At 38.2% G+C, this 10,902-nt stretch overlaps 1 protein-coding gene across 1 annotated transcript; it reads left to right on the top strand.

Annotated features, from left to right (window-relative positions):
* The first annotated feature begins 8,221 nt into the window (after positions 1-8,221).
* LOC147438566 (uncharacterized) lies at positions 8,222-9,408 on the top strand. The gene is made up of 2 exons (XM_086484138.1): positions 8,222-8,611; positions 8,791-9,408. The coding sequence occupies exons 1-2, from the start codon at positions 8,315-8,317 to the stop codon at positions 9,184-9,186; spliced, it is 693 nt and encodes a 230-aa protein (XP_086340264.1). The 5' UTR covers positions 8,222-8,314; the 3' UTR covers positions 9,187-9,408.
* The last annotated feature ends 1,494 nt before the right edge of the window (positions 9,409-10,902 follow it).

The following is a 10,902-nucleotide window of genomic DNA, read 5'->3' as shown; positions in this document are numbered from 1 at the left end:
AATCAATCACCATATAAGTATTAAACAAACCATTTGAATTATCATCATACCAGTATTAAGTTTTCTCAGTATATGATGGATACCACACCACACCAAAGGTATCCCGGGAAATTTTGTGTGTGTTTGAATTTAAAATCCCATCATTCAGAATCATGTACTGAGAGACATATATATTGTTTGCAAAAGCATATTGTGTAAAGAACACAACAACGAAGAATTTCTTGATAAACAAAATTCATAACAAGATACTTTGATACATGACAAAGTAGGAGTTTAAGTTGGAACTCCTATCAGATGAGAGCAGGGATCTTTACCTGCCAACCAACCACAAGTACAATTCAAACTAATTTGTACTACATGGGTGACAGGTATCCAAGAAATCCCCACTGCTTGTTATTGCTGTCACATCCCAGACCCCAACCATACTCCTAAATATGTATTATGTTTTCTTTAGCCCGCCTATGTAAGTATGGTCTATTACGGTCTTTGAAAAATTTAATGGGTTTACATGGTTTGGAGATATGGTCCCTAATTGCTATTGGATTGGTTTTCTTTAGCCTATTATGTGTAGCCATTAGCTTGTCCTGAATTTGTTGTAGCTTAAATATATCCTGAGTGATACACATCCTAGCCGTCTGCCAGTATCCTTGCTTATCAGCAAATAATTATACACATGTGGTTAATATCTTTATGTAATAGACCTAATTGTTGCTCCATTTATTGATTTCTTTAAATCATCTATATGAATCCCTCTATTGTTACATTATATGGTATATATAGTTACTTTTTACCATGCAAAATCACCCAATTCTTTAATTTGTAAAACTTTGGTAGCATCTTGTTTGTAACATCAATCTTTTTTCAAAAAAACCAAAGATAAACATTGACTTTTTCCCTCACGGGAGGTTGTCATAACTAATGCTTCATGTCTTTATCCATATCTATATTTATGCTCGCTATTTAACAAAAATAGGGGGGTTTTACTTCAGAATATTTCCAAAGAAAAACTCTTAATGTAACGTAACCACCTTGTTAAAGTACATGAAAATAAAGGAAACTAAGTGAAAGTAGAACTTCATGTACCGCATTACCTGGTTACTATTTGCCATCGTCATCTGTGTTACTTTTCTTGTATCTGTTTATTTGTCCAAGGTTCTACAATATCGTCATTGCTACACCCTTCAATTGATATTTTTGTGCTAGCTATTAGATAATAATTATCACTATATTTTATCATCCATGTTTTACTTTTAATGCTATACTATGTGTATAATTGCATATCTACTAATGTATGTGTATATGTGAAAAAACTTCTTGTGTGTTGTTTGTATATATTCTTGTGTGCATGCCTATGTGTGTGTAATCTAAAAACTAAAACGTTTTTAAAAAAAACATGCATGTACATGTGTGTTTTATGTTTACATGACTAAAGAATGGCTTTCCAACCTCTTTATGTTGTGACCGCACCGTGCTTGTGATTACTTACATATATTTTTTAACCTTTTTATGTGTGTATATCCGTGTCTAAAACCCCTTCTCATGTATCTGTAACCGTGTGTGCAGTTATTAGAGACAACAACCAATTACCTTATGTGTATATGCATTGAAGTTATCCTAAAATCCCTAATGTGTGTGTACCTAGGCATGAAAAAACATTAATTCGTGTACGATTACCATTGTGTGTGTGGTTTCGGAAAAAAAAACCATTTACCTTGCTCGTTTGTATTTGTTTGGAGGCTCTTTGTGTTGTCTTTGGCTAATTTGGTTGGTGTATGCACCAGTTGCCGCCCGTTTGGGTGAGAGAGAGAGGTTGCGTACCAAGCCAAGAGACCTCCATTTGCTATAACTTGTGCAGTATGCTCACGAGCCACCCAAATGATGAGTAAGTGTGTGTGTGTGTGTGTGTGTGTGTGTGTGTGTGTGTGTGTGTGTGTGTGTGTGTGTGTGTGTGTGTGTGTGTGTGTGTGTGTGTGTGTTTTTTGTCGATATGCACCTGCAGTCGGTGCGCTATAACATGCCAACAGAGGTGCACTATTACATGCCAACAGAGGTGGGCTATTACTTGCCAACAAAGGTACTTGCGCTATTACTGCTTGCCAATAGAGGGCGTGCGCTACTACTTGGAAATAGAAGTTGTGTGTGCTCTCAGTGACTACGTAGTTTGCTTTCCAGACTTATAAAAAGACCTTGAATTTAGTGCCTTAATCGACCATGTGCAAGAAGTTTCCTTAGTGCAAGTGTAGCCACCCACCGGCTTGCTAAAAATACCACCTTAGCCATTTAGGAGCATCCCTTTCCACTAATTCATTAAAATCCCCTAGGGATTAACCATGGAAAACTTATCGCACCATGTAAGTGCAAGGGAGGGGCGTTTTTTTACAAGTTACATAAGTGTATAAGTTAGGGGCAAGCCCCCAATAACTTATCTCCCAAGCTTAAAAATAAGGGAGGGGGTATCATATTTAGGGGAGGGGAAGAGTTTGTATAGATGCAAATTTACATGGAGAACCAAACACAACTTTATAACCATGTTTTCTAAGTAATTTAGATGGTTCAAAATTGGACAAGTATCTAGAGTGCAGGTAGAACGGCCACATACTTTGAAATTCAAACTAAGACAGATTGAGGGTACATCTAGTTATCAACATAAGAGGTTCCTTAGTACATTGCCATCCACTATGCTACACACTCTTTGACTAGTTTTACTCAGTTAGATCATGTGAGACCTAAATTTTATATGTAAGATAGGGGTATGATATTTTTTTGCATTGATTGTCGTATAAGCGTAGAAAGAGGGGTCATATTCCCTAATATGAGTCGTATATAGGGGTATTATCAAATTTGTTCACTCGCAGGTGGCGTCCCGTTTTGTATATAGAGTGAATCCCCCGGGTTAAAATCAAATGAAATAAGATCTTTAACATTGGGATTTTACTTATTCAAAAGGTGGTCTACATTTTTTTGCTGATTTTCTCCATAAATACCAAACTGTTCCATGCGGGAATTACTTTACAAAGAAAAGGCCATACGGCTTTATGAAAAACCTTTGTGTCCTGCTTGGAGTCCCCATCCGCCTCCAGTATTTGTTTGTCATTCGTCTGCTGATGAGGTAGTTGACTGTGCCAAGTTAGCGCATTAGTAAATCTGTGGTATCCTATCTTCAACATGTGTGCAACTTTATTTATTGTTTATATATGTTAATGGTATTATATATTATGTGCGCATATGTGGGTGTGCGTGTGTGTGTGTGTTTGATTTAAAAATCCCATCACTTAGAATCATATAGTGAGAGAACCTAAATACTCTTTTCACTTACCATATTGTTAAAAAAAACAAAGCAAAGTAGAACTTTTTGATACAAAAACTTGTTACAAGATACTTCGATACATAAAAAAGTAGGAGCTTTAAGCCAGAACTCCTATCAGAGGAAAGCAGGGATCTTTACCTGCCAACCAACCACAAGTGCAATTAATTAGAATTAATTTGCACTAAATGGGTGACAGGTATATCAAGCAATCCCCACTGCTTGTTATCGCTGTCACACCCTGAAGCCCAACCCTACTCCAAGTCATATGTTATGTTTTCTTTTGCTCGTCTATGTAAGTAGGGTCGATTATGGTCTGTGAAAGTTCTTATAGGTTTACAATGCTTGGAGATGAGGTCTCTAATTGCTATTGGCTTGGTTCGCTTTTTCCCTTTATGTGCTGCCATGAGCTTGTCCCGAATCTGTTGTAGCTTGAATACATCTCGAGTGATGCTCATCGTAGCTGTCTCCATGTAGCCCTGTTTGTCATCAATGGTTATACATATGAGTTTAGCATTCTTAGATACTATACTAGATGTTGCCATAGGGGCAACCCTATCTTTATGGTTTATAAGTAAGCATTCCAATATATAAGTATATCTAATGTTGTGAAAACTTTGGCAGCATTTTGTTTGTAAAACCGTTCATTTTTAAAAAAAAACCGTCTTACACAATGACATCTGTCCTCACAAGAGGTTGTCATATACCCTCATTCAAATCATTGATCCATTTTTATGCTAGATAGTAATCATAAATAAAAGCAGATAAGGAGAAAAATCCTTTCGTTTCAACATCATTACTTTAAAAAATATACTCAAGGCTTTCTGTACCAATTCACAGATTTTAGCATTCTTAGATACTATACTAGATGTTGCCATAGAGGCAGCTTTATCTCTATGGTTTATAAGTAAGCGTATAAGAATATCTAAACTGTGAAAATTTTGGCAGCAATTTATTTGTAACACCTTTCTTTTTTCAAAAAAAACAGTCTTTACACAATGACACTTGTCCTCACATGAGGTTGTCATATACCCTCATTCAAATCATTGATACATTTTTATGCTAGATAGTACTTATAAAGAAAAGCAGATAAGGAGAAACAACCTTTTGTTTTTAACATCATTGCTTAAAAAAACAACTGTACTCAAGGCTTTCTGTACCAATTCATCTGGTTATTACTTGCAGTAGACATCTGTAGCGCTCCTTTTTCCCTTTAGTTCTCAAGGTAGTGCACCACTTGAAACTGTTACCTTCAAATGTCACATAATTTTTTGTATAGATATTAGTCCAACGATACAGCTTTTAACTTAAGCATATTATATACCCGGTTTACATGACAATATGATGCTTAACTGTGCTTATGAATGCCAAACCGTATGCACAAGTATGCCAATACTCAAGGTTGTTCTTGTCAATGTATTCATCTTGTGTCTGTTATTCATAACTTATTGCGTACACCATATACACACATGTGGGGCTTCCGCTTTTTGTAACTGTACGTGAGACTTTTTACTGCTAGTCTATGCATGTATATGTAAGCGTAACTTGACTATGTGCATCCATTACTTTACGGATTTCATGAACGTAGGTGTGTCTTATTTTTACAGCTTAAAACTCAATAGCTAGCTTATGATAACGTATTGTCTTACCTCTTTATGTGTGTACCTATATCTGAGCACACCCTTTATGTGCAACTGCAAGTAGGTGGTGTTTCGAGATAGTGTAATGATATATGCTATGAGAACGAATTGATAACTTAAAAGACCATTAAAAAAAAACATTTTTACCTTCTTCTGTATTGTATTCTACTGCAATCTGAGAGTTGCGCCTTTGTGTGGGTGAAGAAGAGGACTCTTGTGGCTTAATGGCTTATCGATTCTGTACAACCGCAGCGTTCACCTTACATGCGCCACTGTGTGGGTGTGGGTGTGTGTGCCTTGAGTTGCCATCCAATCGCCTATGGAAATTGCGCCACAGTGTGTGTGTCTCTCTGTGTCAAGCGTGTATTGCAAATTATCTACGCTCTCTGTGTATGCAACATGCGTTTCAACACAGCGTGTGTGTTTGGCAAGCCATGCGCTGCCCTTGCTTTATAGGGAGCTTCGAGCGGTGCCTTAAAGGCCAATATTTAACACCTTCTACAACCTATTTTGCTAGCGCTAGCATTCGGCGCAACTAGTAAGATTATCCCCTTTTTTTAGCATGTATACAGCGTACCTTCTTTAGAGGCTATGCAAGCTGTTAAGCCTTTACTAATCATTAAGACCTCTTTTTCATGTAGATATTGGCCAGTTAACTATTTGAAAACATAATACGTAAGAAATTTTCGCATAAATGAACCATTTAAACAGTATTTTTTTACTGTGTAGGTATTCCCGTTGGAAAAAAAACCAATTATTTGGGATTTGGAAGACATAATGCCAGTGAAACCTTGATAAACTCAAGGTATACATGCGTCTTAAAAAATTCCGAACCAAGATACAAGTTGAATTACAAATTACAGGGCTCGTCTATGCTAGCAATTACAAATGAAAGATAAACACGGGAAGGGATTCTTTGGCCTTGCAATCCATCATCACGTCATGCCTGGGAGACATCACGTCCTACTTTTAGATATTATCAATTTACTACTTTATGTAGCACAAGGTAAAACCTTTTTCTTTAGTGAGCCAATTATTGTAGAGTGGATACTTTTAACCAGTATATCGTAACTGTGTCGGTATTACCTTTGTGTCCGTGTGCTCATTAAGTAGGTGAATAAAAACCAGTTATTTGGGTTTTTGTAGTGTTTTTATATTCAATACCAATGAAAACTTGATAAATTCAAGGATGCCTACATGCATATGGAGAACAAGTTACAAAATAAGAAGCTTGTCTATGCCACAAGAAAAGTAAAAAAAAGGGGGGGTTCTTGGGTTTAAAATCCATCATCTCGTCCTGCTTTGGGGACATCCTTCCTTCTATCACTCTTCCGCCAATGATGTTGTTGCATGTGTCATTTTTAGTAAAAACTTATTAACAAAACTTACGTCTTTTTCTCAATATGTAAGCACGTGTGTGTTGTGTGGTTGTATGTCCTTAATATCATCGTGTTTGTCGCCTTGCATCCTGTGTTCCATATATTGCGTGCTTGTGTGTGTGTGTGTGTGTGTGTGTGTGTGTGTGCGTGCGCGCGCACGCACGCTGAAAGATGTGTTTATACTTCCAATATGCAAGCATTGAGTCGAGTATGGCAAGCAAGGAGCAGATCTAAACAATTGGGGCATAAAGTGTCGAACCTAGAGCAAGGGGTTGACCTTATAGGCATGGGTGTGTGAGGTGGGAATTGAGTGGGTGTAGATGTGTGTAATATCACAGAGTGTTGGTCAGTATGCATTCTATGTTCCATAGATTGTGTGAGTGTGTGTGTGTGTGTGTGTGTGTGTGTGTGTGTGTGTGTGGCCCTCCCCCATCCCTGAGGAAAGGTGCACTTGGTGGAGATAGGCCACCAAGTGGACCTATCCTCTACCAATTCTCTGTTTTAATGTACTGATGGTAAATCTAATGCCTGGAAATTGATTTCTCTCAATGAAATTGGTAGTACATGTAATTACCTTCTCTTTTTTGAAACCATTCTCTACAACATAGAGACGAGTCTATTTAAATCCGTTACCGTATATGATTCTTGGGACGCATTATATAATATGGGAAGAACTTGTGATATGCATACATTATATGCCACCTTTTTTGGTCAATTACTGACTGCAAGAATAAACGAAACATTAGGGCATGGTAATTTGTCTTTTTTCCATGAGGTGTATGTTACATACTCCCCTTCAATTGATTCACACAATTGGATGTGTGTATTTAAATATGTGGTTTGGTTCGTCCTGTGTGTGGCTTTAATCCCAATAATGTCCAAAGGGTAAATTGTAAAGGGGCTCAATATGGTGTCTTCTCCCCTTTCCCCTCTCTCTTATACTTCTCTCCCTCCTCCATCTCTTACTCTCTGTCTACTCTCCCTTTCTCTCCTTCCTCATTATATTCTTTGTAGAGCTCAAGTTCACAGTTGTCTACTTCCATTACGAAGGGAATGGATTCACAAGTTTTTCGCTTGTCTTGATGAAAGTCTTATTGCCACTACCCACAAGTATAATGCAACCAAGGAAAAGAGTCGTAGGGGCAAGTTGTTCCTATTGCATCTCTTCAGGCCATCAAAGCTGCAGAGAACGAATTAGAAGGGCAAGGGGAAGCTGAGTCAAATCGCATGAAAAAAACACCAGAGACAGATAATGGGGTTGAGCTCAGCAATGGCAACGAGCAAGCAGGCCATCATCATGAGAGAGAGAGAGAGAGAGAGAGAGAGAGAGAGAGAGAGAGAGAGAGCCATCATCAAGCAAACATGAGAAACTAGGGGGGGGGGGGGAGAGAGAGAGAGAGAGAGAGAGAGAGAGAGAGAGTGTTGAGAACCCCATAATCACGCGAACCTAATGTCTATTTCATCATTTTCCTTCCACTAACTCTGTGCACAAATCACAAAATTAAAATATTAAAAAACTAATTTTCATGAGGCTCTTGCTTTATGAGGAGGCTCTTGCTTTATGAGGTAATTCGATCTTTGATTAGTGCTTCCTTAGTTGCTCGGTCAGCCTATTGGATTCTCGGAATGGTAGTAGTACAGGTACTAGAGAGCGAAAGTCTAGCATTGTGATGAAGACAGCCATTATGCATGCAAAGAAAAGATCACACGTTGATGAGTTGAGTTATTCTATGGTTGCTAAAAAGTCATGGTGAAAAAGTGGCTAAAATGACACTTAAGATTCTTTCATTGTTTCTACGCGAGTTTATCTAGCCTAGTCTGCGGATAATAATTGAGGGAGACATCAGCAGATGCAAATCGTGGAAAAAAAAAACGCGGAGAAGTTAACGCGCTTGCTTAACAGGGTGAATTTACCCTGCATATAAGACCTAATAATTAAGGTAACACTGGTAGAGCTGGTGTAGAGAGAGAGAGAGAGAGAGTTGTCAGAGATGGGTCACGAAGTCCGCCACCACAAGCTGAAGCCGCTTCATCACAAACAGCGCCGCCTCGGCAGCAGATCAGACGAGATTGGGCCGCCTCCGCTGGGCTACCCTCCCACACAAGCTGCCATTCCTTACTACAACACCATGACCATGACCCCTTCTACCTACGTCGCCGGCCCCCCCGCGCTAGTTTCTCCTCAGCAAGAGCAGCAGTTCCAGCAGGCTCTCGCCGATGTCAAGCGCCACAGCCGCAACGAGCGCATCGGCGAGGTCGGAGCTGCAGCAGCTGGCGCCTTTGCTCTGGTATGTATGAGAGAGAGAGAGAGAGAGAGAGAGAGAGAGAGAGAATCGAACTGCATCCTCTGAGTACTGCATGTACGTCTGACGTCCCATGACCTATGGCATTACAGCATTAAATTCTTGAGGTTTTAATTTGGGAAGGATTGAAGCATACCAATCTAGTACTTATTTCATGTGAGCAGTATGAACTTCATGAAGCCAAGGTTGATCCAGAACATGCTAGGCGACACAAGCTCGAGGCAAAGTTGGCAGGTGCTGTAGCAGTAGGTTCTGCAAACTATGCATACCATGAACACAAAGAGAAGAAAAAAAGTGAGCACCTTGTGGAGGTCCTCAGTGGAGGTGGGCGCAACAGTACTTCTAATACAAACCAGAAAAAAAATCCCTTATTGACAATAGCAAGTGGACACAAGCATGATTCCAACAAGAAAAAAGATCTAATTTCAAATGGAGATAAGCATGATGGAAAGAAAGAAAAACAAAATCTTCTACAAATTCTGAATGGAGATAGCCGACATGACCCATCCAAGCATCAACAAACGCAAAAGCAGAAGCATCACCATCTGCATCTTTGGTGACTCAAGGAAAAAAGAAGCATCACGTCTTCTAACTTACGTTCTGTTCTCATATTAAGTTTAGTAAATGTATATGACAGTAAGTTTAAAGAAGGTTACCATTCGCAAAGTGTTGTCACTAGATTCTAAAAGCTTATACAAGTAATGACCATATTTCTTGTTTAGTATTTGTAAATGAGATGAGTATACCAACTCAAAATAATTATGGATACAGACTTGCAAGGATGGCTCTCTTGGATGTTCTTTCTAATTGTAGTTTTGCAACAAAAATTCTCGTCTAATCACGAGGACTAAGTGAGCCTAATTTAACTCTATCACTAGGTAGTAAATGGCAAAAAAATCATGTATCCCTTCTAGTTTCATGACGTTTAGGGTAACATTCATGCATATGAAGGCATAGGAAGCTATGAACTTTTGGATCCTTTCTAGCTTAACTAAGCACTACATTCAAGATTGCATATACACGTATGCAATGTGACGATAGGTATAGAAAATGGCAAAAAAATCATGTATCCCTTCTATTTTCATGACGTTTAGGGTAACACTCATGCATATGAAGACTTTAGATCGAAGAACTTTTGGATCCTCTCTAGCTTAGCTAAGCACTACATTCAAGATATGTATACATATAGACAATGTGACGATAGGTACTGAACAATTTATGGGACTAACGAATGGGTAGAGCGTAAAGTCCATTTTGTGGCATTTTACTATAATTCTTTTATGACACATATTTGTGCTTTTAGGGCTACGTGTAGCATAATATAATGTTTGCTTACGTAACAAGCTTACTATTATGGGGGTGTCTAATCATCTAAAATCATTATTTTTATATAGAAAAAATGGCATCGTTATGAATCAAAAGCAACTACGTGCACTCGCTCAAAACTTGGTTATTTTTTTAGTAATGTTAGATGCCATAAAACGTTGATGTACATTCATGGACAAATTGAACCCAATAACAAATTTCAGTTGCTATTATTTTCCATTGAGAATATAAAAAATGGAATAACCATTATTTTATAGGCTTGCCCTTGAAGAAGGAATACCTATGATCACTTAGTTTAATTACTACGGCTAAATTTTCATGGCCACAACCACTCAAGTGGTTCCTTGTAAATGTGTTGAGAGTGAGGATCCTTCCCTACTAGTTGCATCCACTTTCTTGATGCTATTATCGTGTTGGAGAATGCCTTCGTTTTTATCTTTTTGCTATTCTCGCATGCACTTTATCAGAGAGATCGATAGCATTGAAGAATGATTAGCATGAGTTCTCCATGGTAGCTATGAGCTTCATCTATAGCTAAATATCTGCTAGATTTTGTGGGTCCTTGGTGGTTCAAATACCACACAATACATGGTTTTGAAGACTATAGAAAAGGAAAAAAGAGAAGGAAAATTTGTACCTTTGTGTCTATAATTACCTAATGGCTTCAAAAAAATTAAAAAGTATTCCTAATTCAAAGATTTCCTCAATAACAACAAAATCAGTGTGTTCCTCTATAGCACGCAACAATGGGGAATGACGAAGCATAGAGATTTACAACAATATCAACTGGACATGAGAAGGATGGATACAACATTGCGCGCGCGCGAGAGAGAGAGAGAGAGAGAGAGAGAGAGAGAGAGAGAGAAAACACTTTAAAGAGAAAATGCTAAAGGAAAAATAAAAGAGAAGAGAAACACAAATATACCATGGGAAGTAGACCACCTCTTTAT

This window comes from Adiantum capillus-veneris, chromosome 16 (assembly GCF_014529385.1).
Source record: "Adiantum capillus-veneris isolate H3 chromosome 16, ASM1452938v2, whole genome shotgun sequence".
NCBI classification, from domain to species: domain Eukaryota; kingdom Viridiplantae; phylum Streptophyta; class Polypodiopsida; order Polypodiales; family Pteridaceae; genus Adiantum; species Adiantum capillus-veneris.
This window is presented reverse-complemented; position numbering and strand designations above follow the sequence as displayed.